This window comes from Corvus cornix, chromosome 13 (genome assembly GCF_000738735.6).
Source record: "Corvus cornix cornix isolate S_Up_H32 chromosome 13, ASM73873v5, whole genome shotgun sequence".
In the NCBI taxonomy this organism is placed as follows: domain Eukaryota; kingdom Metazoa; phylum Chordata; class Aves; order Passeriformes; family Corvidae; genus Corvus; species Corvus cornix.
This window is the reverse complement of record NC_046343.1, coordinates 12537638-12562154: the sequence shown is the minus strand read 5'-3', so window position 1 is coordinate 12562154 and position 24517 is coordinate 12537638. Positions and strand designations below refer to the sequence as shown.

The window sequence follows — 24517 nt, the reverse complement described above, 5'->3', positions numbered from 1 at the left end:
GGCTGGGGGAGCCTCGGGGGTGCCCGGGAGCGAGGAGTGTTCGCAGCCCGCTCTCAGAGCCCCGGGGGCGTTCAGCGCTCCCTCTGTGGGCACCGCGGCTGCTTGGCCCCCGCCCCCTCCCCGCCGCTGCCACAAGATGGCGGCCGCCCCGCCGGACTGCGCTTCCCGGCGTGCCCCGCGCCGCCGCGCGAAATGGCTGCCAGGTGCCGTGCGAGACTACAGCTCCCGGCACGCCGCGCGCCGGGAGGAGGGAAAAGACTACGTGTCCCAGCGTGCAGCGCGCCGCCCCCCGCCGGTGCTGCGGCCTGGCGCGCGCCTGCCACAGCCGCTTCCGGGGGAGAGGGGCGGGGCCGGCGGGGGCCTGGCGTTGGCGGAAGTGACGTCAGGTCCGGCGGTGTGTGGCGGAGCGGGGCGGGCCGGGCCGAGCGCGGAGCGGGCGGAGCGGAGCGGGGCCGGTGGGTCCGGTGGGGTCCGGGCGGGTCACGGCGGAGCGGCGGCTCCTCTGCGCACCGCAGGTGAGCGGCGGGGGGCGACCCCGGGCACGGACCGCCGCGGGGGGCTCGAGGGCGCCGCCCCCTCCCTTGAGGCGGTGCCGGGCCGCGGCCTCCACCCCCCGCGGCGGGGCCGCCCCTCGGTATTGTCTGCGGCGCCATCCGGGGCCTGCGGGGGCGGCTGGTGCCGAACAAAGCGGGGGCGGGGGGAGGCGGCCCCGCAGCGTTACCGCCCGCGCGGGGCCGGGGGGAGCGAGCGGCGCGGCCCGCGGTTACCGACAACACCGGGCCGCGGTTACCGACAACACCGGGCCGGGGTTACCGACAACACCGGGCCCGCGGTTACCGACAACACCGGGCCCGGGGTTACCGACAACACCGGGCCGGGGTTACCGACAACACCGGGCCCGCGGTTACCGACAACACCGGGCCGCGGTTACCGACAACACCGGGCCGGGGTTACCGACAACACCGGGCCCGCGGTTACCGACAACACCGGACCCGCGGTTACCGACAACACCGGACCCGCGGTTACCGACAACACCGGGCCGGGGTTACCGACAACACCGGGCCGCGGTTACCGACAACACCGGGCCGCGGTTACCGACAACACCGGGCCCGGGGTTACCGACAACACCGGGCCGCGGTTACCGACAACACCGGACCCGCGGTTACCGACAACACCGCCCCGGCGGCGGCTCCGCTATTACCGAAACATGGTCCCGGCCGCGGGGTCCGGCCGGGGCCCGTCCCTGCTGCGGCGCTGCTCGCACAGCCCCCGCCTTAGCCCCTCGCCACGGAGGCGGCTGCGTTCGGTAACCTCCAGCGCAGCCCTTGGAAGCGTTTATATCAGATAGCGCTGGCGTCCCGCATGAATTTGATTAAGAAATCTGTTTATTAGGCGAGTATAATTATTAGACGGGTGTAATCAGCTCCGTTGATAAGAGCCGTGTGCTAATCTCGATAGATAAGGAGGAGCTGGGCTGGTGCTGCCGACTCGCAGGAGGAATCACCGGGTGATAAGTCACTGACTCCTGCACGAGCTGCTCTAGAACACCTTCCCTTAATCTTCAGCTCCCACCAAAACCATCGTGTATGGTTTTGGGTGCTTAAAGCAAATATTGTAATTTTTTAACTGAATTGTTCTCCTCATTCTTTTTCTGTCGTGGGTAAGGAGCTGGGGTTGATGCATGGAATTAGGCCTGACCTCACCTCCGGAGAAGGCAGTGCATAATCTTCTTTCGTGACTAGGTTTTAAATGCAGACTCTTCAGTCACAAAGCTCTGAATTTTAATGATGGTCGGTCAAGGGCTCTCCATGGCTGTAACTGCAGCAAAATTCAGGGAAATGGGTGAATTAATGGGCCTTAGTTATGTTCTGGAGTAACAAGCTTCACACTCCGTACAGAAAACAACTCAGGGTTAACTGAAAGCATGTTCCTACAGGATTTTTAATTTCTGACTTCATTCCTAAGATAAAAATCCTTTTTTTTTTTAAGTGCCTTTCCTTATGCACTTGCAGTGTGCTTGCTCCATCACCCCCACTCCGCACCACAATCCCAGAGGAACTTGGGTCAGGCCCTCACAGTGTATCACCGTGGCAGAATTCTCCCTGATTTCTGTTCCTTAGCACTGCCAATGTTATATTTCCTCTTCTAGTGTGAGGAGCTTTGAGCTCCTCTGCTTCCCACCTACTCCCAGATGGAAAAGGGGTTATTTTTATTCCCAGCAGCAGTGTAGCCTGGCACTGGGGCTTGTTTCCTGCAGCAGCCTGCTTAGATTGGGACATTTTGCAAGACTGAAGTGGCATTTGGCTCTCCCCCTCAGAATTCCCTGACTGAAAAGGTTGTATCCACTAGTGGTGAAACGAGACTGATCTCATCCCCACATGTGAGCATGGAAACCTGGTCTGTGTCTTGAAGTGGAGAAATGGGAAGGTTTATTTGTTCTGTTGGAAGCTGCAGAAAATGAAATCAGGAGTGCTGCAAGTGAGGGACTGGCCTGGGGCTTCCTCACCATTCCTGCAGGATCAGTGAGTGTTGGCATGTTTCCTTGTGGGAAAAGCATGAACGGACTGAGGGCTTCATCAGATAAGCTTCAGATATTCAGGCTGATCCTGGGTCCTTCTGGAAGATCATCCCCATCATCCTTGGGCAGTGGTGGACAAAGCTGATTTGGTCCAAGCTGGAGTTCTCTTCCCTCCCTCCTAAAGCTGGAGTTTCTGTCCAGTAGGAACGCTTCAGAAATGGGAAAGCCGGTCCATGATTCAACAAATTAACCTTCCAAGCTTTTACACAAACAAGTAGGGTTGGTTTGTTGGGTTTGGGTTGGTTTTTTAAATTGTTTTTACCTTTCTGAACTTGTCTGGTACGGTCACCTTGGTGCAGAAGCTGCCTGAGTTCCTCACTGCTGAGGCGGGTACCTTCAGGAAAATAGTAATAGCAAGACTAGCTCCGCAAAAGAGAAGGTGAAAATACATGCCAGTAAAAAGGAGGGGGGAAAAAAAGAAATGAGGCTTTTTAGGCTTTATTTCCTGTACTCCATCCCATGTGTTGGCTTGGGAGCAGCTGAAGTGGCTTTAAAGCAGTTTCAAGCTTGAATTGGGGTGTTAAAGGCAGCATCCTTTCCTGTTTTATGTAAATGCTGCCAGTAATCCTTAGTTTGTTTTGTAAGAACATCAAAAGGAGCCTGTTTTCCCGTGGTGGAACACACGGGATCTGCTCCCATTCGTGGCACTTCCCAGGGAGCTGCAGTGACTTCCATGCTGGGGTTTGCCTTTGATTTCAAAACCTGGAACAGAGCAAGCCAGGCAGGTTCCGTCTTCTTTGTACTTTCTTAATTGGTCGCTTGGATGTGGCAGGTTTTTAGCTGGTATTATCAAGAGTTTAGAACCAGAACTTGCATTAATTCCCTAGATAACCGGACCAACTGGTTGTGCAAAGAGAAGATGTGAGGTGCTGGGTGATAAGCCCTTGTACTCTAATAACAACACGGCTGTATTTTGATACCCTCTTCTCTGAAGAAGTCACTCTTTGATATGCAGACAACAAGCTAAAGTGTTGTTTTGATAATAAAAATATTTTCACTCGCTGCTGCAACTTTCATTGTGAATTTTAACATGAGAAGAACCTTCAAATTTGACTTGAGTCTTGGATTTTTTGGTCAGGTTTTTTTTAGGTCATTTTTTGGAAGATGTTGCCTCACCGTGCATACTGTTTAAACAAAATTGATACTACCAGTGTTAGTATCCAACAAATACTCAGCTTTTTCAGTGTTGATCTGTGTACTCGAGCGTGGTACAGGAAGGGTAGCAGTGTTGTCTCACCTCAGAACACACAGATTTCCAGGTGGCCCTGTGCAGGGTCGGTTCCTTGTGGTTTCTGCTCCCTGCAAGGTTTCCCAGTGGGAAAGGGCTGTGAAACCTGGCTCGTGCCGTGACACACAACACTTAAAAATGCTTTGGAAAACAAATTCTCCTTTTGAATGTTGCCTTAAAATTTTCCTACTGGCAAGTATGTGTGCTTCCTGTTTTTTCCTGTCACTTTTAATTGGCCGTGGTGCTTGGCTTTGGTGAGGTTCAGTTTGGGAAATTAATTTGTCCCTGGAATCCACACGCAATGGGAACGGTGCTTCTGATACTGTTCCTTGTTGTGATCTCAGAGCTCTGCTGCAGTCGGGGCAAGGCTGCCTTGGGCCTCCAAATGCAGGTGCAGCCTCCCTGCCCTTGGGCTGGGCTTGTGCAGAGGCAGGGAATGAGGAATCTGCGCGTCTGTAATCGCTGCCCTCCTCAGTTGCAGGTTTGGGATCGGAGTGGCAGCCATGAAGGACCCGAGTCGCAGCAGTACCAGCCCCAGCATCATCAGCGAGGATGTGATCATCAACGGGCACTCCCACGAGGATGACAACCCCTTTGCTGAGTACATGTGGATGGAGAACGAAGAGGAGTTCAACAGGCAGGCAAGTCATCCTCTGCTTTCAGTGTCTCCTCTGTGCTTTGTCACTTCCCAGCTGAAGGGACAGACCTGGGGTCCGACACTGACAATCCTTTGGAGAAGGAGTTTTAGATGGGCTCTCTGGAGGGATCCCGGGGAACAGACGGGTCTCCCTTTCTCTGGCAGTAAATGCTCATCTTCTGTAGTCCTGGTGGAAAATACAGGAAGTGCAGCACGTTCTAATGCATCCATTAATTCCCTACTTCTGCAGGTGGGAGGGGAGAAAAGAGAGTTGACAGATGTGCGTGGCACTTGGGAAGGGCTGGCCCGGGAGGTGTTCGTGTGCGGACGTGCCGAGTGTCCTGGTGCTGAGCTGGGGAATTCCAGGTGCACACCTGCCTTGGGAACAGCACTGCTGCTCCACAGGGTGACAGAGCTGCTGGGTAACAGGCCCACTCATTTTAATACTTGAGTCTTACAGCTCCCTTCTCCATCGGGTGGGAAGGAAGCCTTACCTTCCTCTGCCACCTTGCATCTGTCACCCTTTTCTCTGCGGCTCCTGCGGAGGCTGGGAACAGCCCACCTTTTTCCACACTCCTTTCCCATTCCCAGCTTGCTCTGTGCACTCCACAGCTGCTGCCTGTGCTCCAGCAGCTGTGGCTGTGCCAGAGGCTGAGCCACCAGCATTGGATCCACAGGGTGCCAGCAGCACTGAGCTCATTCCGAGTCAGGTTTGCTCACAGAACCTCAGTTCTCTCGTGCATTGTTTCCTGTTTGGTGACTCTTTCTCCCTGGGAGCTGTACCACAGTTAGCATACAGGGGGTGTAGTTCTCTGGGAAGGAGCTGAGAGCTGTGCCATGATTTTTCAGGCACAGATGCCATTGAGCAGAGGAAAGGTGGGAGTGTGAGGGGAGAAGGGTCGTGCTCAAACACCTGAGGGAGCCTGGTCACCTGCTGCTGCAGACACAGCCCTCTGGGAGCTTGAGCAAGTCAAACTGGAGCTGTAAAATACAAACGGGCAGTCCTAATTTCCAGCTATTTGGGGAATTAAATGTTATTTAGTAGTCCCGGAGCTGCCATGGAGGCACCTGTAGGGGCACAGGCCTGTAGCCAAGCCCCTGGAGCCAGGCAAGCCCTGTGTAACAGGAGCCTGTGGCTGTGTGCCCCTGGCAGGAGGGAGGCAGTGCCTCCTGGAGGTGCCATCCAGGCTGGAGTGCTGCTCTGGGACAGCACTGAGTCAGCGTTGGTGCTGCTGGAGTGCCTGGGCGGTGGCTCGGAGCACATGGGGATGAGTCTCTGTTCCCCAGAGCACCAGGTGAGCTGGTGGGTGTGTTTTGCCCCAAGGGCAAGGACCAGGTTGCACAGCAGTCCTGATATGTGGTGTTAATGTTTTTGATTTGGTGTTTGTGGTAACTGAGTTTCCACTCCAGGATTGAGGAGGTGTTTGATTTCAGAGCAAAGGATAGATGGGAAAACTTGTTCGAGCTTCCACTGAGTGAACTTCTAAATCTGTCCTGAATCATTTTTCCATTCCCTTGTGTCTGGGCAAGTCATTCACACCAGCTTCTGTTTCCCTGCTTTCCACTCTTAAACACTCTGATGCAGGACATGGAAAATTTGTAGGATGAACTCCCTCCAAAGCTTGTTTACTGAACAACCAAGGAAAACTGCTTTAATCTCTGCACTGCGTGTCAGTTCTGCATGGGTTGGTTTGTCCTGCTCCCAGGACAGCAGGGCTGCATTCCTGACAGCTGCTGGGAGCCCGTGGGGTTCCCGAGGAGAGCCGCAGTGGGGGAGCACACACCGGCAGCCAGGGAGAGGCCGCTTGTTCCGGGTGACAGGCCGTGGTTATTCTTTCCCCAGGAGTCCCGTAGGACGCTTTCCTGGGGAGTGTTTCCTGGCTGTGTGTGTTGGCACAGCTCCCTTCCTCATGCTTGCAGCAAGCTCAGTCCAGACTAGTTGGTACAGCTGCAATTTTTGCTTGGGACCAACATTTTCCTTCTCCTTTAGGTCATAACAAGCTACAAACAAAACAGCTGGGGCTGGTGGGGTTCTCCTGCCATTCCCTTTCAGCTGCAGCCCCAATCCCTGGGACAAAGCACTGATGTCCTTCCTGCTGCTGCATGGATGTGGTGCTGGGCTGGGGTGCTGTGGGATAGCTGGGAAGGTCAGCTGGGTGCACACACCTGGGAGTGAAAACCCCACGAGCTCACAATAGATTTGTTGCTGAAGCAGTTTCTTTTCATTGCACAGATCGAAGAGGAGTTGTGGGAAGAAGAATTTATTGAGCGCTGTTTCCAGGAGATGCTGGAAGAAGAGGAGGAGCATGAATGGTTTATTCCAGCCCGTGATCTCCCACAAACAATGGATCAAATCCAGGACCAGTTCAATGACCTTGTTATCAGTGACAGCTCATCGCTGGAGGATCTGGTGGTAAGTTCAGCTTCTCATCCTATTTCTAAAGCTTGAGTCTTTGTCCAAGGCTGGGGCTTGTTGCTGCTAATGGTGAGAGAAAAATCCTTTCCAGTAGGAAGGAGCCTGTTAAACTCTGCCTGCCTGGGCAGGGTGGGTGGGAAGGGATGTGTCCTCGTGGGATGTGACCTATTTGGTGGGTTTCTTCATACCCACATGGAGCCTTTCCCAGTGCATGGCACCCGTTCAAGAGTGGGTGGGATGTTATGAAAGAAGGGCACTGAGTGGAGCTGGGGCTGCAAAAGGGTCACTGGGCATCTGCCAGCACTGACACGTTGGGCTGGTCTGAGCCCTGTCCCAAGGTCTCGTTGGGATTGGGAGAGCCACAGCAGATCCCTGTAGCAATTCTAGGGAAGGGGAAAGCAGCCAAACTGTGATTATTTCCCTCTTTTTGCCATCTGACTTCTGTCCAGAGCTCAGCTCAAAGGAAAGGGCAGAGTGTGCTTATTTTCCCTCACAGAATCCAAAGTTCCTCGTACAGAGCACAGACCCCACACCATCCTATCGCACAACTGCTCTGAGATTCAGAGGCAGACCCTGACTTTTCCAAGCTGAAGCAGCTGCAGGCAGCAGTTTCAGACTCAATGACGATCAGAAAAGCCTAATCCTCCATTTCTTGGTGATAAAGAGCTCCTTTTGAAGGTGCTGGTTCCCATGTCTAACTGCAGGACACTGAGCAGCAGCAGTTTGCCAAGGGGGAGGACAGGGGAGTCACAGACAGAATGTGAAAAATCAGTACAGTGCTCATACTCATGAAATTCCCAGAAGTGGCTGAAGTTCCTGGAACAAGTCACCTCTTGCTTAAATAAGCAAAATTTAAAAACCTCATGGCACGTTTTAACAGCTCAACTTGAGAAAAGGCCATTTCAGCATGAGGGGAAGCTGCCGTGTTTGCTGCATGCCTGTGGTTTGCTGCTTGTTCCCTGAGCCCTCATCCAACTGAAACTTCAGGTGGAGCTAAGCAAGGTTGGGTAATTCAGGGAGTAGCACAGAGGAATGGGCTTTTCTAGGGATTACAGACCGCTAATAAATGTAAGCAGCCTATTGTATACCTGATTGTTACTCTAAATCCATAAACCTTTGCCTCTAATTGTCTTCAGCTTGAAAATGGAAGCTGAAAAAATGATTCACCTCGATTTCTGTTCTTCCCTTCCTCAGGTCAAGAGTAATCTGAATCCAAACGCAAAGGAGTTTGTTCCTGGGGTGAAGTACTTAAACATTTGAGTAGACTGGGCCCTCTTTTGGTGGATGTAGCACAATTTCCACACTGTGAAGCCAGTATTAGAAGATTTAATTGTAAAAGCTCTCTCTTCTTGTCACTGTGTTACACTTATGCATTGCCAAAGTTTTGTTAGTCTTGCATGCTCAATAAAAGTGCTGAGACTGTTATTAAGTAAATCTGTCAAAAGTTTAATGGAAACATAATTGGGCCCTGGCTCTGTGTGAAGGAGGCAGTGAGGTAAGAAGCACCAGTCAAGTTGAGACAAAGTACCACGTTAATAAAACCTTCTGCAGACTCTGCTTTTTAAACAGGACTTGGAATTTGCGGTGAATGGTCTGTTTTTAACTAAAGATGTGTTAACTGGTGCTAGCTTGCACCTGATAATGCCTTAACTTCCAAGTGAAAGTGAAGAGATCTGATTGTTATGCAAATTTGCTAACTTTCCTTTGAGGTATCAATGTTGTTACTAATGTTAATTTCCCCCCTTACAAAACATCACGATCCTGGGAATCGGCGCGAGCTTAACCCGAATCATACAGACCTGTACAGAGTCGTAGATCTCAGCTACTGAGCTAACATCCAAGCGATTGGGAGGAAGCAGTTCCCCATCCTTTGCAGTGTGTGATCATGTTAGAAACCTTCCCCTTCCCGTGCTGTTTGAGGAGATGTGAGATCCATCGCAGTTTCTTCCAGGAACGGGCGCCATACATAGCACTGCCTATGTAACTCTTAGCATCCCACTTTCCATAGCTGGATTTAACCAGGCAACCCCCAGCATTAGTGATTTGAGTGGTGCTTTTCCCTTGCTTTGTTTAATCATCACTACACAATAGTCTACAGCACAACAACTTTTTGGTTTCTTTTGGTTTTTGGTTGTTCTTTTTTTTTTTCTTTTAATAAAGCTAGAACAGTTTTGGCTTCTTAAACTTCATATTTGGGTAGGTTAAGCTGCCATACGTGTTCAGTGTGAATAGTGTTTAAGTTGAAAATATTGTAAAAAAATTATATTTTTTCAAAAATATTTAAAAAAATAAATAATAGTAGAACTGATGTGGTGGCTGTCTCATAACTGGGCATCTCGTACGGGAACTCGCTTGGCAGCGTGTGGAGGACAGGGCTGGCACTGTGGATGCCAGCCTGGAAGGCTGTGGAACCCGATGGCCCAGGATCCTGGCTGTGGCTGGACCCTTCATGGAACCAGAGACTGCTTTGGGTTGGAAGAGACTTCAGCGATCCAATTCCACTGTCCAACCTTCCACTGTCTCAGGCTGCTCCAAGCCCTGTCCAGCCTGGCCTCAGACACTTCCAGGGACGGGAATTTATTCCTCTTCTCCCACTCCATGCTCTCCCTTCGTTCTCCCTGTGGCTGTTCCCAGCCTGGCCCTGCTGGCAGCCCTGGGAGCAGCTGATGGCACTACCAAGCTGCTGCCACAGCCTCTCCAGGCCCATCCACTCTTTCTTCCTGGAATGTCCTGAGTTGGACCCACCAGCATCGAGCCCGACCCCTGGCCCCGCTCAGGACAGCCTGGCCTCGCTGTTAAAATCTGGTTAAAGCGAAGGGGAGCAGCCGGAGCTGCGGCTCTGCAGGACGGGCGGGGTGAGGCGGGGCCTTCCCGCAGCGGCAGAACCACCTCGCTGCAGCCGCTGCCCTGGGGGAGCACCAACCCCTTCTGCTGTTGCTCTGCACAATGCTCATGCAGTTACCCGGGGCTCGGTGCTGGGCGCTGGCCTTCCGAGACCTGCCAACACTAGTCCAGGATTTCCACTGGCCTGGGGAGAGTTTAGGCTCAAGCGCCTAAAGAAAGAGGTCAGCAAATAACACACAGCTGATTTTTATCTGCAGTGCGAGTTCCACCAGCGAGTCCTGCGTGGCTGCAGTTTGTCCGTGAGCTTTGGCCTGGCCACCGTCACCTCGGGGTGGTGGCAACTGAGTGCAGCAGCCAGGAGCCAGCGTGTGGAGCAGCCAGCCTGGCCATGGGCTGCTCTCCTGGCGTTGGGTTTATCCCTCTCCTGCATCCCGTAGCACTGGGATGTTCATTGGGGAGGAGCTGCCGCTGCCCGTGGCAGCCCCCGCCCCTCTGGCTTTGGGGTGTGACTGCAGCAGAGGTGGTGGCACCCGGTGCTGAGCAGCACCTGCACAGCACCCAGGCCTCCTCTCACTCCTGCTCCAGCCCCAGCAGCTGGGCTGGGAGGACAAAGAAATGGGAGGGAACACAGATGGCCGGAGAGCTGTCACACACTGCAACACCGTGCTCGCCACCAGCACCAGGACAGCAGCAGGAGAGAGGCCTCAGAGCCTGGCTGGTGCTCGTGGGAGGTGGGAGTGGTTGTATTTGCATCCCTCGGGGTTTATTTTAGGTTGGGATTTTTTTTTCCCTTCATCTTCACTTTTAACAGATTTTCTCACTTCTCTCCCTGCTCAGGCTGGGGAGTGAGTGTGTGGCAGTGCCACCATGGGCTGTCACGGGGTTGTGCAGTGTTGCCTCAGCTCAACTTCGGTGCTAAATCCAGGCCCAGGACTGGCTTGACCCTGCTGCGTTGGAGGTCAGCCCCCTCTGTGCCTGCATCTGGGAACACCCCAGCAGCATGAGGTGCTGTCACCAGCACGGCCGGGACAGAGCCAGCGCTCCAGAGCTCCCAGAGCAGGAAGGGTTTGCCAAGGGCTTGTGCTGAGCTGCCTCTCCCACAGCCCTGGGTCCAGGCAGAGCCCACCTGGAAGAAATCCAGCGTGTCTCCGTGTCTGGCAGCCCAGGAGAGAGTACGGTCAAAGGTGCTGACGCCTTTCTGGTGCTCAAAGGGCGAGGGAACGGTGCAGGAGGCAGCAGAGATGCTGGCAGGGCACGTGCGCTTGAATACGTTATCATTTTTAATGTATAGTCTTAAATTAGGCATCCTAACGCTGGTCTGGACGCTGCCCCACGCAGAGCCCGTGCCAGCCGCTGGGTCACCCTGCCGGAGCCGAGGGCAGGTGAAAATCCGTGGCCCTGGCTGGGAGCTGGTGGCCCCGGGGCTCCGATGTGGCTGACGGGCTTCAGCCAGCGCTGGACGAGTCTCAGCCAGCCAAAGCTTCAGGTGGAGCACGGCACGGGGTGGCGGTCCCCAGGCTGTACCCCGGAGCTCGGGATGTCCCCCAAGAGAAACGTTGTGTTTCTCTAGCCCTGCGTTCGAGCCGAGCACCAGAAGCCTTGGCTTTGGCCTTGGCCGGTGCTACCGAACCCCGACAGCCCCCCGGGAGCTCGGCTCGGCTCCTCCGGCGCTGGGGCGGGACCCTCCCGGGACCCTCCCCTGGCTCAGACCTTGGTGCACACCGAGCCCCCGTCTGCGCCGTCCGGCCCCTCCGCGGCCGCCGTGCCCCGGCCGCTCGCCCGGGCCCTGAACCCGGTGAACACCGGGCAGATGGGCACCTTCCTGAGCCAGCGGCTCCTCCGCACCGCGCCCATCCCCAAGGGAAAGTCGTAGCTCCTCAGGCTGGCGCTGCTCGTGCTGTCCGAGTGCGCTCCTGCCTTCCACTGCACGAGCCCTCGCTCCTCCTGCGTCCCTGCGGGGATGTCCAGTGTCACCCCCCCGACCCCGCCATCCCCTCTGCCGGCTCTAAATCAACAGGAATCTGTCCCAGCCCCGCGGCTTCCCCTCCCCGGCCCCTGTGCTGCAGCTACCCGGGATGGTGTTGTCCAGGACGAAGGCAATGGTCCCCCCGACGAACATCTCCGTGGTCAGCAGCACCGTCAGGATCTGGTCCAGCTCGGGGACACCTGCGACAGCGTGGGACGGAGCCGGGGGTGCTGTGAGGAGCGGGATTTCCCAGCTGCTGCCCCGGGGCGGACGAGCGCCGGGCGATCTGCCCTCCTCTCTCCCCAAACTCCCAAAATCGCGGCTTTTCGTGGCGGGCGGTACCTGTGTTAATGGCCCCGGGGTGGGAATCCAGGTAATTCGGCAGCGTCAGCCCGAAAAACATGGCAAAGCCCAGCACGAAGAGGTTTCGGGAGGAGTTCATGTCGACGAACTGCAGGTTGGAGAGGCCGACGGCCGTGATCATTCCTGCCGGCAGAGACGCGGCGATGCAGGCGGAGGTGCCCACGCTGGCCGGGCATCGGGGGCTGCCCCAGCCGCGGTGAGGGTGCGAGGAGGCAGCCCCGGCTCCCCCCAAACCCGCCCTGCATCCCTTGGGCTCATCAGCCCCCGAGGCTGCGGGGACGTGGCCCAGCGCTGCCGAGAGCAGCGCTCCGGGTCTGGGGGGGGACAGTTACCGAATAAGGTGCAGAACATCCCGCCGAGGACGGGGTCGGGCAGGGAGGCGAAGAGCGCCGTGAACTTGCCGATGGTGCCCAGCACGAGCATGATGCCGGCGCCGTACTGGATCACCCTCCTGCTCCCCACCTGCACAGAGACACCGGCAGCAGGTGACGGTGCCTGCGACCCCCGGCCGAGCCGGGACCCTCCCCGGCCCCGGTACCTTGGTGATGCCCAGGACGCCGATGTTGGGGCTGGAGGACGTGGAGCCGTTGCCGGTTCCCAACAGCCCCGCGATGATGCAGGAGATGCCCTCGGTGAAAATGCCCCTGGGGAACAACACGGTCCCAATCCCACGCTCCTGCAGCATCCCTGACCGGTCTCCAGGGATGCCGCGGTGCGAGTGGGGAACAGCTGGCTGTACCTGTTGATGGCGTGCACAGGGGGCGGGGGCGCTCCTGCCAGCCGGGCACAGGAGTAATAGTCCCCGATGGACTCGATGATGCCCGCCAGTGTGGCACTGAACATGCCCAGCACGGCTGCTGAGGTCACCGTGGGCAACCCCCACTGGCCTGCCCGGGGGGCAGAGCAGATCAGGACTGGGGACAACCCAGGACCCCCCACCCGGTGCTCACCGGTGCCACTTTGGGCCCTCCCGGGTGCTCCCCTGCCCCGCCGATGCTGCACCATCAGCAAGGCAAAGGGGTATCGGGGGGCCCAGAGCGCCGCGGGGCTGCCAGGCACTCACAGGGGTAGGGGACGCGGAACCAGGGCGCCACGGACAGGATCTCGCCCCGGGCGTCCGTCCTGGCCTTGTACCCGTACTCCCCGGGCTGGCTGGGGAAGACTCCGGTGCGGGTCAGCACGTAGCAGATGAGCCACACCACCATGATGGCCAGGATGATCTGCGGGGCACACACCGGGGTGTTCCCGCATCGCTCCCGAGCCCACGTGCGGATAAAGGGGGGAACTCGGGGCCGCCCCAGCATGCTCTCAGCCAGTCCCTACCGGGAACATCTTGAAGATCTGGATGCGGAGCAGGACAAAGCCGTGGCCCCGCCGGTAGCCGGGCAGGCAGATGGCGACCTGCCGCAGGTACTGGGCAAACAGGACAATCAGGAAGATGGTTCTGGGGGGAGAGAGAGATGGGATCCCTCGTGCCCCTGACATCCTCCTGGCTCCATGCTGGACCAGCCTGCCCCCCTGTGCCCCGTGTCCCCATGCCATACAGCACAGAGATGCCCCAGTGGGAGCCAGCCCGGTCTCCAGCCGCCTGGAAGACGGAGAGTCCGATGAGGGACACGGTGGGGGTGACGGTCAGCGGCCCGATGTAGCTGAGCAGTGCCCCGGGGAGCCCCAGCAGCCCGATGACCACTTCCACCAGGCTGGACACTATGATGGCCCCCTGGATCTGCAGGGCATGGAGAGGTGCAGGAGAGGGCGTCAGCAGCCTGCCGGGGAGTCTGGGTGCCCCGGGGGTGGCGGCAGGATGTACCTCTCGCATGCGGGGCTGCCAGATGTGGGACGTGTTGAGGGGCAGTGACCAGTTGCCGTAGATCTGCTCTGGGGATGAAGGGGGGTGAGGTGGTCCCGGGGGGCGCCGAGAGGCTAGACACCCCCTGCACCCCCCTGCCCTCACCTTCAGATGGGCATCGCCACTTCTCCAGGGCCAGGATGGACTTGGCGGGGACAAGGAAAGCCAGCGCGCTCGCCTGGAAGAGGGGCAGCCTGGGGGGACGAGAGGGATGCCTGCGCCCGGGCCCGGGGCTGGGCAGGGGGTCCCGCCGGGGCCGCGGCCCTACCTGATGCCCACGGTGGTCTGGATGAGGGTGGTGATGCCCACGCAGGTGAAGATGGTGCCGATGAGGTAGCTGACGGTGAGCTGGTCCTTGCCCACGCACAGGCTCTCGGCCAGCAGGAAGGGGACGGCGATGGTGCCGCTGAAGCAGGTCAGGTAGTGCTGGGGGGCGAGGGGGGCTCAGCCGGGCTGGGGGGTGCCCCACACCGCGGGGAGCGGGGACCTGGGGTCTGGCGCTTCCCAGGCTGTACCTGGAAGCCGAGCAGGATGCAGAGGTACCAGGGGGGCACATCCTCGATCCTGTAGAGCATGTCCATCTCCGGCCGGGGGGGCCTGGTGCCCGCCCCGCGGTCCTGCTGTGTGGGGGCACAGCTCAGCCTGTCTCACCGGGGCTGTGTGCAAGGACGGGCACCCCACCCTGCCTCCTGGCAGCCCCTGTGCCCTCAGGGCTGGGAGGGGTCCCGGCTGGCCGGTCTCCATCCGCGGGTGCGTTACAGATGGATTTGGGGTGCGGCGCTGCCCGCGGGGTGCCCCGGTACTCACCCTGCCCGCCGCAGGCAGCTCCTTCCCAGGGGTCTGCGGGGAGCCAGCGGGGGCCAGAGCCACGTTCCCATTCTGGCAGTGAGGACGAGGTGGGAGCTGGGTCAGTGTGGACCCAGGTGTCCCACGGGAAAGGGCCTGGGCTCTGCCCTGGGCGACGCGGGTGACACCGGGCCATGGCTCAGCATGTGTGTCCGGTCAGTCCCACCCGGTGCCAACTCTGACCCCAGGAGGGGTCTGGGCTCCCAAACCCACTGGTCCCTATGTGGTAGTTTGTTCCTGGAAAGTGTGGAGGGGGATCCCCACTGCAGGTGCTGGGAACGGTGGCACAGCCAGTCCCAGCCGCAGCATTCCAGCGTGTTCCCTTTGTCCCGGGAGTCACCGCAGCCCCCAGACTACCAGCATCTGGGCATCCTGACTCTGAGCTGGCCATCGCTGGGACCAGCGTCCCTGCTCACCACCTCCCTCCCCACCGCCCTGAGATGACACCGAGGAAGGGATGGGGACAGGGACGGCGCCTGCATTCACCTGGGGCTGAGCCAGGTCTCCTGAGCGGGTCCCCATGTTCCGGCGACGCGTCCCCGGCGGCGATGTCCCTGCTCGGGGGGGTTTTATGGCCGTGGGAAGGACTTTAGTCACCGGCCGGGCGGTGGCGGAGGCCGGGGCGGCGGGCGGGAGGGCGGCCATTGGCTGGGGGTTGTGAAACCAGGGAGCGCAGCCCCGGCACGGATCAGCCATTAACTCCTTTAATTGGGGCTGCAGCCGCCCGCAGCAGCGCCGTGGTGAAACATTAGAGCCCGTGGGTTACAGAGTAATTCCCCGTTCGCCCGGACGCGCTGCCGGCACGGGCGTCGAGCGACAGCGGCGACATCGGTGACAGGCGACACCGGGAAGGCGCCCAGCTCCCGGCGCCCACCTCCCGGCACGTGTCGGCTCCCGCTGGGGACGAAGTCGGCTCCGAAGGTCGCCGGGGCATTAAGCATTAACCGCGCCGGGCTACAGCTCGTTCTGCAGCGCCTTGGGGGGGTCCGGGCGGTCCTTGCGGCCCGCACAGGGTCCCTTGTCCCCGTGGCACAGCAGCTGCCGCAGCACGGCCGGGCCCCGCCGGTGCGCCTCGTAGATCTGCGCCTCGCCCCGCTCGCCCACGTAGCCGTGGCACAGCTTGGAGAGCCTGCGAGGAGCCGCGGTGGTCACCTGGCGGCGAGGGGACAGTGCCCGGACCTCCTGCACCGCCAGACCCCCGACTCACCTGCTCGGCCATGGGCCCCCAGACACCATCACGCTCAGGGGCTGCTGCCTGGGCAGCCCTGGCCCCGACAGCCGCTTCTCCCCGTCCAGCTCCAGCACCCCGTAACTGCGGGGAGAGGGGGGGTTGGAGGGAAAATGGTCGCTGGGCACTCCCCTCCCCTATCCCTGGGGACAGCTCCGGGGGCACTCTGATCCCTGGGGCACCGCCATCCTTGGGGACATTCTGACCCCTGGGGACACCCCCATTTCATGGACACGCCGCTCACCTCTCCCAGTCCTGTGAGCAGCTCCTCTCCAGCACCTCTATGTAGTCCGACTCCCTCAGCGCCTTCTTGCCCACCTTCCCCTCTGCCTTGCTCAGCTGCTCCTCAATCTGGGGTGAAAAAAGGCGGAATCCGGGCAGTGAGGGTGGCAGCCTGCCCACGACCCTGCTCCCGAGCGGTGCTGGGGTCTGCACAGCCTTCCGTGCGGCCCTAGCAGCAGAAGCACATCTGCGTGGGTTAGAGGGTCCATGAGGAGCCCAAAAGGCTTTTAAAGTTGCCAATAAGGAATATCCATCAGTGGGGTGCCCCAAGGGAGCCGGCAGCATCTCCCCAGGCTGAAACATCCCCACAAGGGTTCTCACTCCGCTTTTGGGGCGCCGTGTCCTCGGTCCCCACCTGGAAGGCGATGGCGTGGCAGGCGTCGCAGCGCAGAGATTCGGGCATGTGGGGCGAGAGCCGCTCCTCGGGGCTGAGCTGGGGCGCAGGGACCGAGTGGGACGGGGTGGCGGGGGGGTCCCCACACATGTCCTGGGCCCCTGCCCCCCCCAGCAGGCTCAGCACCAGCCACGCTGCCAGCGCTGGCCGCATCGTGCCGCGCTTAGAAAGTGCGGGGCGCAGGCGCGGGGTGGCTATAAACCCCTCGGGGCGGGCTATAAACCCCCCGGGGCGGGCGAGCGAGCGGCGCTGAGGCGCGGCCAGCACACACCTGCATCCGGCTGGGGCGGCCCGTCCGTCCCGGGTGTCACGGCAGGAAGGGGGGGGGGTGTGGGGTGTCCCCGACCGAGTGCCCCCCTCTCCGGGAGGTTTTTGCTGTAACTCAGTCTTGTAATGCCTGATCCCTTCTCCTCAGCCTAAATCCTTCCTGGGATGGTGTGGATCTACGGGGGCTGGGGCTCCGGGCTGGGATTTGAGGTTCACAACTAGGGTTTGAGGCTCGTGGCTGTGGTTTGGGGCTCGTGGCTGTGGTTTGGGGTTCAGGGCTCACTGAGGACTGCAGAGTCCCTTCCTGCTCACAGGGACTGGGATTTATCTGGTGGACACTCCAAGACAGACAGACGGACTGCAAGTTCTAAATGCCTCAGCTCCTCGCTCCCCTTTACAGACCACACAAGCACAGGATGAATAAGCAGATTTAAAGCTGTTTCAGCATTTTTATTACTCTTTTGGGGTGTCTGTGCTGCAGCTGTGGCTGGGGGGAGGCTGGGGGTGCCCAGGCCATCACCCCCCTGTGCCAACCAGCCAGAGTCATCCTTGAGATGGGACTGGCAGGACAGGGGAAAGCGGGGCCTGTGTGGTCCCTTTGCTGGCCGGGGACCTCCATGCCCCCTCAGGGCTGCCAGGTGCTCACACTGGAAAAGACCCTTTTTGTCCCTGTTTCCATGAGAAGCCAGTGAGGTCCAGCCAGTGCCCGCTACCCCTCGGCGCTTTGCCAGCTCAGCCGTGGGCAAGGGGACTCTCATCAGGTGATGCTGACTTCGGGCTAAAGCCCGGCCATGGGAAGGGACATCCGCGCGGGTCCATCCCGTCACATCCGGAGCAGTGACCCCTTCTCGGGCGCGGCAGGGCTGGCGCGGGCCGGGGGCTGCTCGGGGCCGGGGCTGGCCCGCATCCCCGTGGGGATGTAGTACAGGCTCTCCAGGTAGCCACAGTCGGGACCCCCGGCAGGGGACGGCCCCTCGCCCTTGGGAGCAGAGCCGGAGGTCCCGGGCACGCCGGGGTTGTCGGCAGCGGGCAGCTCGGGGTGCGGCGGCGAGGGCGCGGAGGGCGGCGGTGCCGGGAGCCCCGGGAAGCCGCCGTAGGGTGCGTAGGGTGGGCCGTAGACCCCCATGAGCAGGGGGTTGAAAGGTGCCTGGTAGAGCCCGGTGTGTGACGCCACCGGTGGGACCAGCATCTCCAGGTACTGCCCGGTCTCGGGGTCGTAGAGCGTTTTCATCTGGGGCTGCCGCGGCGGCTCCATGTAGTAGCACTTCCCGCTGCTGGGATCCACGAGCATCCTCCTCTGGGGGGGCAGGGAGGCGGAGAAGGGCTTGGGGGGGCTCTGCCTGCTCCTCCCACTCGGTGAGGGGCCATCGGTCCTCCTGAGGAAATGAGGAGCATCCTCGAGGCGGGGCTGGGCTGGGGGCTCCACAGCAGCTGGGCCCTCGGGGGGTCGGGGCAGGGGGGGCTCAGGGCTGGGCTTGCTCCAGGGCACTTCTCCACCGGGAAGGGGATAGGCACCACTTCCCAGGGGAGCGCTGGCTGCGCTGGGGACAAAGGGGGATCCAAAGAAAGAGCCAGCCATGTTGGAGACTGATGGATGCCCAAGGGAAGTGGGGACTGGGTTGGTGACTAAGGGGGACCCAAAGGAGGAGCTGCCTGGGCTGGGGATCAAGGGGTTCCCAAAGGATGCACTGGATGCATTGGGGACCCAGGCATTCCCAAAAGAGGCACTGGATGGATTTGGGACCAATGGAGACCCAAAGGATGCACTGGATGGATTGGGGATCAAGGGGTTCCCAAAGGATGCACTGGGTGGATTTGGGACCAGTGGAGACCCAAAGGATGCACTGGATGGATTTGGGACCAAGGGGTTCCCAAAGGATGCACTGGGTGGATTGGGGACCAAAGTGGTTCCAAAGGATGCACTGGATGGATTGGGGACCAATGGAGACCCAAAGGATGCACTGGATGGATTTGGGACCACTGGAGACCCAAAGGATGCACTGGATGGATTTGGGACCAAAGGGGTCCCAAAGGGTGCACTGGGTGGATTGGGGACCAATGGAGACGCAAAGGATGCACTGGATGGATTGGGGACCAAAGGGGTCCCAAAGGATGCACTGGATGGATTGGAGACCAAAGGGGTCCCAAAGGATGTGCTGCACAGGTTGGGCACCAGAGGGGCCCCAAAAGACTTGTTGGGGTTGGAAACCAAGGGGGTCCCAAATGATGTGCTGGCCAGGCTGGAGGCTGATGGGAAGCCAAAGGGTGAGTTGGTCACATTGGTGACCATGGAGGTCCCAAAGGATGCACTGGCTGGGTTGGGAGCTGAGGGAGTCCCAAAAGAGGCGCTGGCCGGGCTGGGGACAAAGGGAGTCCCAAAGGATGCACTGCCTGGGTTGGGGACCGAGGGCATCTTTGGCACCAGCGTGGATTTGGGGGCTCTCTCGGGGATTGCCAAGTAGCTGGAGTTCTCGGCCAGGGCAGCAGGCGGCAAGGGCTCCGTGGCCGCCGGCCACTGCGGCGAGTGCTCCCAGGCCTCCCTCCGCTCCGGCAGCCGCGCGGAGGGACCTTCGCTGCCCTCCCCGGCTCGGATCGGGGCGGAGGGGCCGGGGCCACCGGCAGACCCCCCGCTGGCTACCGACACCCGCGGGCCGCCGGGCTGCTCCTGCCTCGGCTCGCCGGCGCGGAGCTCTGCCGCGCCTCTCGCTGCCGGCTCCGCAGGCTGCGGGCGGGCGCTGCTGCCGGCCGGGGCACCGGCTCGGGGGTCCCTGCTGTCCCCGCTGCTGTGCCGCTGCCCCAGCGACTCCGGCCCCTCGGCAGCGTGGAGCGCTCTGCTGCTGCCATGGCCACGCACCTCCTTCCCCTCCGTGGGGCTCGGCGGTGGCGGAGGCAGGAGAACGGTCTTCTCTGTCCGCAGCACCGCGCTGCTCTGGGCCGGGGAGCTCTCCCTGGCCACCGGGGACGGCCGGCCCACCAGGACGTGCAGATGGGTCTCCACGTGCGGCACCCCCGCGGCCACCGGCGCCCGTGGTGGCACCCGGAGCTCGCTCCGCTCCCGGCGGGGGGGCGATGCCGGCGGCTCCTCCGTGGGGGCCGCTCCCCTCCGCGTGGCCTGGACCCTCGTGATGTTGATGGGGGAGCTGTGGGAGGGCGCGGCCCGGCTGCCGGGGGGCTTTGCGGGCCCCTCGGCACACGCCGGGGATGGCTCTCGGCCGGGGGCTGCCAGCACCTCCTCACCCACCGGCTCCGGAGCTGGCTCCCGACGGACCGAGGTGCAGTGGATGACCAGAGGGGTGGCCGGGGGCGGCTCCCCGCTGCTCGCCGGTGCCACGGTGCCGCGGGAGGTGCCGGCAGTCCCGAACTTGAGGCTGTAGCTGCTCTTCACCAGCTTGCGCACGTCCCGGGGCTGCGGGACGCGCCCCTTCCCCTTCTCTTCTGGCTTGGGGGGCGCGGCTGGCGGAGACCCCCGGGGTGCCGGGGTGCCGGGGCTGGGCGGCCGGCGGGGCACTGCTGGTGGCTTCTCTGGCTGGCTCTGCGGCAGCGTCCTCACCTCCTGCGCTCGGGAGGAGGCGAAGCGGCGGTGCGGCGGGGCGGCGGGGAGCACCCGGCTCTCGACCTTGAAGGGGAGGGTTTGGGAGTGGATGGGGCCGATGGCTCGCTCCTTCAAGCTGGGCCACGGCCTCGGCGCCCTCGCAAACCGGGGAGCGACATCCAGCACCTTCCCCACCCCAGGCTGGGCTTCGAACAAGGCGCGGGCTCGCTGGTAGCAGATACTCTCCGACGTGTGCTCCTCAGCGGCCGCGGGCAGCCAGCGGCCCCCCAGCACCTCCTGGTACTTCATCCTCTGGTTGAGCTCGTTGAACGTCTTCCTCAGGTTGCAGACAGTCTCCCTCGTCGCCTCGCTCAGCACCACGCCCTTGGTGGGATGGCTGGTGGTGGCGCTCCCCGCGGCCGCCGTGGCCACCGGCATCCCGCTGCCCCGCAGGTCCTCGGCCGAGAAGCTGCAGTCCGAGCGGGACAGCGAGCTGGACTTGCCCTCCAGGCCATCCCCCAGCAGGTCGGTGCCGGCGGAGGACGGCCCGAGGAGGTCGAGCTGCCCCGCAGCCCCTTCTGCTCCATCTTGATCCGCTGCTCGTACTGCATCTTCTTGGCCAGGACGTTTTTCACCAGGCACGAGGCCGCCCGGGTCCTGTCGGTGCCGGCGTCCAGGGAGGCCGCCTTCATGAACTGCTGGTAGTTGAGCCTGAAGTCCTCGCCGATGGCTCTGCCCTTGCTGGGGGGCTCCTTCCTGGCCGGGGGCTGGGGTGCTGGGCCGTCCCCCCGGGGACCAAAACCCGTCTCCTTCCTCTCCTTCCTCTTCAGCAGGATCTGGCGCTTGGGCACCGTCCTCTTCTTGCCGTGGCCCTTCCTGGCCTCCCCGCTCTCCAGCTCCACGTCCACGCACTCGAACTGTTCCTTGCCCAGCAGCTCCCCGTCCACGCCGGAGGGGAAGGGCCAGCCCACCCTGCCATGCAGAGCTGTCGCCGCGCCCCGGGGCTCCCCGGCGCCCGCCGGCCACCGCCGCGGCCGCCCGCCGTCCTCCGACAGCGAGTTGGAGAGGCTGGAGGAGGTGTGGGAGCTGCACATGTCGAGGCGAGCTCCGGGGAGCCCCGAGAGGCTGCGGAAAGCCCTGGCCGTCAGCGCCTGCACCTCGCCGTCCACCTCGTCCGAGTCGCTGGGAACCCCGCCGAGCATCGCCCCGGGCTGCCGGGGCACGGCCGGCTCCCCGCCGGCGGCCGCGGCCGGCACAGGCTGCCGGTCCCCACCGAGGGGACCCATCCTGCCCCCCTGGCCCGGCGCTGGGCTATTCTTAGCCGCGCTGGACAGCTGAGCCCGCTGCGGGCGGGCGAGGGGGCCGGGCGGCGGGGGGACGCCGGGGGCCCCCGCCGGAGCCCAGAGCCCCGGGGCAGCCCGGCCGGGCGATCCCTCCTCGTCCAGGAACTCCAGGCAGTCCTTGAAGGTCTCCGTGCCGTCCGAGCACAGGGCGGAGTGGTAGGAGGACACGGAGGAGCTCGACATGCTCTTGGTGGGGTCGTCGCGGGGGAGCCCCGGGAGGTGTCCGTCCTCCTCCTCCTCCTCCTCCGCGGACCGCCGGCCGTCCCCACCCGCGCGGGACCCTCGCCACCGCGGCCGGGCGGGCTCGGCGGGGGACAGCAGCACGGGGTCCCTCTTCCCGCGGGGCATCGTGGCAGGGGGGAGCCCGGGGGGTTCAGCCGGTGCCGGGGAGCCCTGCTCGGGGCCGGGGCCGCTCTGCCGGGGCCGCTGGCTCGACCTTCTGGCTCCCTCGCCGTCCCGGCGGCTGGAGCCGGCGGCGGCACAGAGCAAGCCCCGGATCACATGGACTCAGCGAGCGCCAGCCGGGGCAGCCGATGCCAAGCGCATTGCAGGGATGCCACCGCCGCCCCCAGCCTCGGGGACCTGCCGGGGGGCCGCCGACTCATCCCTGCCCCCTCAGCCCGCCCCGCTCTCCCCAAACCGCAGGACAGGGCCCAGGTCATCCCCCGCACCCCATACACGTCCTGGGTGTGCAATCCCATGGAACGGCCCTGGGCTGCCCCGGAGCTGGGGGAGCTGCAGACCCCTCTGGGAATGTCCCATCCCCGGTGCTGAGGGCACGGCAGGATCTCGAGCTGCTGCTCCATCCCCACCCATGGCTCCTTTCCCGGTGCCACAGCAATGGTGTGCCCACACTGGGCTTTCCCCAAAACCCACCCTATCCCAAGCAGGAGCTCCTCCCTTCCTAATCTAAGGGGTAAGGAGCAAGCTCAAGGCTTGGGATCAACCCGGGCATGGAGCACCCCTGGGACTCACAGGAGCTGACCAGTGGACTACTACCATGTGTCTTTTCTGGGGAGACTCCAAGCCAGTGGCTGGGGTGGCACAAGGGTCTCTGCAGCTTGCCCACCCCAACTGCTGCTGGTGCAGCCCAGTCCCAGCTTTTGGGGGAATCTTTGCCATGAAGCAGCAGCAGCAGGTGCTCCCCAGCACTGCCAGCCCCGGAGCAACCCGATGCCCAAGTCCTCTGGGTTCATGCAGGGACTAAATTTAAACCTTGGCAAGGAGGAGAGGAAAGCTTCCCGCAAAGCTGGGCTGGCACTTAACCCTTCACTGCTGAGCTGGGCTGGGCTTGCAGGTGGCATTTGTGCCCACAGGGACTGCAAGGGACCTGCCATGGGCAGTGCTCACTGCTATGGTGGCCTTGTGCAAGAAAGAGTGTGTATGTGGGATTTCAAATCCTAAAATCCCACCCTTTCTTCATGGAAAGGGTGGTCAGGCACTGGCACACACAGCCCAGCGCAGTGGTGGAATCACCATCCCTGGAGGAATTTAAAAAATGTGTAGATTGGGTGCTTGGGGTGACATGGACTAGGGGTAGCCTTGGCAGGACTGGGGGAACTGTTGGGCTCAATGATTTTAAAAGGCTTTTCCAACCTAAATGATTCTGTGCTTCTACAGAATATTAGTTCTGTATGCTGGCTCCGAGCCTGGAGTCCCTGCCTGATGCTGGATTTGCAGTGCCAGGGCAGCTCCCTGAGCTGACAGCCCTTGCTGCAGCCCGGCCCTGCTTCTCCGTGGAGCTCCAGGGTGTGTCCAGGGCCATCCACCTCCCGTGGCACCGACAGCGGGTGCCGGGAAGCGGATGGACAGCAGCCGGACAGCAGCCGGACAGCAGCCGGGTGTCCGGTGCTGCTCTCCTGCCACCCTCGCAGCCTCCGGTGGTGTTGTATCACTTGTCGCAGCTGCTGTCCCTGTGACCAGTGTGGCTTCAGCAGGACCTGGGTGTCAGATGCAGCAGCAGCAGCAAGGACTGTGCTGAGCACGAGTGTTGGAGTGAGGCAGGGGAAAGGCTGGGAGAGCTGGGAGTGCTCACCTGGACAAGAGAAGGCTCCAGGCAGAGCTCAGAGCCCCTTCCAGGGCCCAAAGGGGCTCCAGGAGAGCTGGAGAGGGACTGGGGACAAGGGCTGGAGTGCCAGGACACATGGAATGGCTTCCCAGTGCCAGAGGGCAGGGATAGATGGGATATTGGGAAGGAATTCCTCCCTGTGAGGGTGGGCAGGCCCTGGATCCCTGGCAGTGTCCAAGGCCAGGCTGGACTTGGAGTAACCTAGGATAGTGGGAGGTGTCCCTGCCCATGGCATGGGCTTTGGCGTTCTTTCCAACCCAAAGCAGTCTGTGATTCTGGGATCGCAGGGATGCCATGAACAACCCATCTCAGGGTGGTGTGGGAGCGCAGCAGAACTGGCCGGGCATTGCTGTCACTCTGCCCTGGCTGCAGCCAGCAGCCACCAAGCCAGGCCACGCTCCAGCACCTCCTCCTGCTCCTGGGGTTTGTCCCTCAGTGTGGAGGCCGTGGAGAGACCCTGGGGTCCTCCTGCCAAACGAAATCCAACCAGCATCTCCAGCACCCAGAGCAGGCCGGGCTGTGCGTGGGAGCAGCCTGCGGGGCACAAACACGTTACAGAACAGAGGGTGGACCCCAGCTGAGCCAGACCTGCTAATTAAACACTCACTTATGTTTAAGCCAGCGTGATACTGCCTGCAGCTCACCACTGCATTTGCTTATTAACCTGGATTTCATG

At 61.3% G+C, this 24517-nt stretch overlaps 4 protein-coding genes across 13 annotated transcripts; 1 reads left to right on the top strand and 3 right to left on the bottom strand.

Moving 5' to 3' along the window:
* Positions 1-392: 392 nt before the first annotated feature.
* PAIP2 (poly(A) binding protein interacting protein 2) lies at positions 393-9167 on the top strand. 2 transcript variants are annotated; one of them, XM_039559688.1, is made up of 4 exons: positions 393-515; positions 4288-4447; positions 6677-6856; positions 8054-9167. In XM_039559688.1, the coding sequence occupies exons 2-4, from the start codon at positions 4310-4312 to the stop codon at positions 8117-8119; spliced, it is 384 nt and encodes a 127-aa protein (XP_039415622.1). In that variant the 5' UTR covers positions 393-515; positions 4288-4309; the 3' UTR covers positions 8120-9167. The 2 variants fall into 2 exon arrangements, with proteins under 2 accessions (XP_039415622.1, XP_039415621.1); XM_039559687.1 differs by having other exon boundaries at positions 413-515; positions 4282-4447.
* On the bottom strand, positions 8997-16790 carry SLC23A1 (solute carrier family 23 member 1). 9 transcript variants are annotated; one of them, XM_039559683.1, is made up of 18 exons: positions 16593-16790; positions 16200-16306; positions 15935-16039; positions 15214-15856; positions 14689-14760; positions 14397-14501; positions 14150-14307; positions 13987-14075; positions 13843-13910; positions 13577-13758; positions 13356-13476; positions 13096-13252; positions 12772-12919; positions 12571-12676; positions 12365-12494; positions 12012-12155; positions 11774-11869; positions 8997-11655 (listed from the first exon to the last, which is right to left on the bottom strand). In XM_039559683.1, exons 4-18 carry the CDS (start codon positions 15421-15423, stop codon positions 11408-11410), a joined length of 2034 nt encoding a protein of 677 aa, XP_039415617.1. In that variant the 5' UTR covers positions 15424-15856; positions 15935-16039; positions 16200-16306; positions 16593-16790; the 3' UTR covers positions 8997-11407. The 9 variants fall into 9 exon arrangements, with proteins under 9 accessions (XP_039415617.1, XP_039415616.1, XP_039415612.1 ...); XM_039559682.1 differs by having other exon boundaries at positions 12571-12919; positions 13843-13905; XM_039559686.1 differs by lacking the exon at positions 8997-11655 and having other exon boundaries at positions 11779-11869; positions 13843-13905.
* On the bottom strand, positions 15682-16784 carry MZB1 (marginal zone B and B1 cell specific protein). Its single transcript, XM_039559856.1, has 4 exons — positions 16593-16784; positions 16200-16306; positions 15935-16039; positions 15682-15856 (listed from the first exon to the last, which is right to left on the bottom strand). Exons 1-4 carry the CDS (start codon positions 16782-16784, stop codon positions 15682-15684), a joined length of 579 nt encoding a protein of 192 aa, XP_039415790.1.
* PROB1 (proline rich basic protein 1) lies at positions 16785-22914 on the bottom strand. The gene is given in 2 exon segments (XM_039559677.1): positions 16785-20981; positions 20984-22914. Coding segments are annotated over 2 exon segments (4398 nt in total). The 5' UTR covers positions 22122-22914; the 3' UTR covers positions 16785-17721.
* Positions 22915-24517: the final 1603 nt, after the last annotated feature.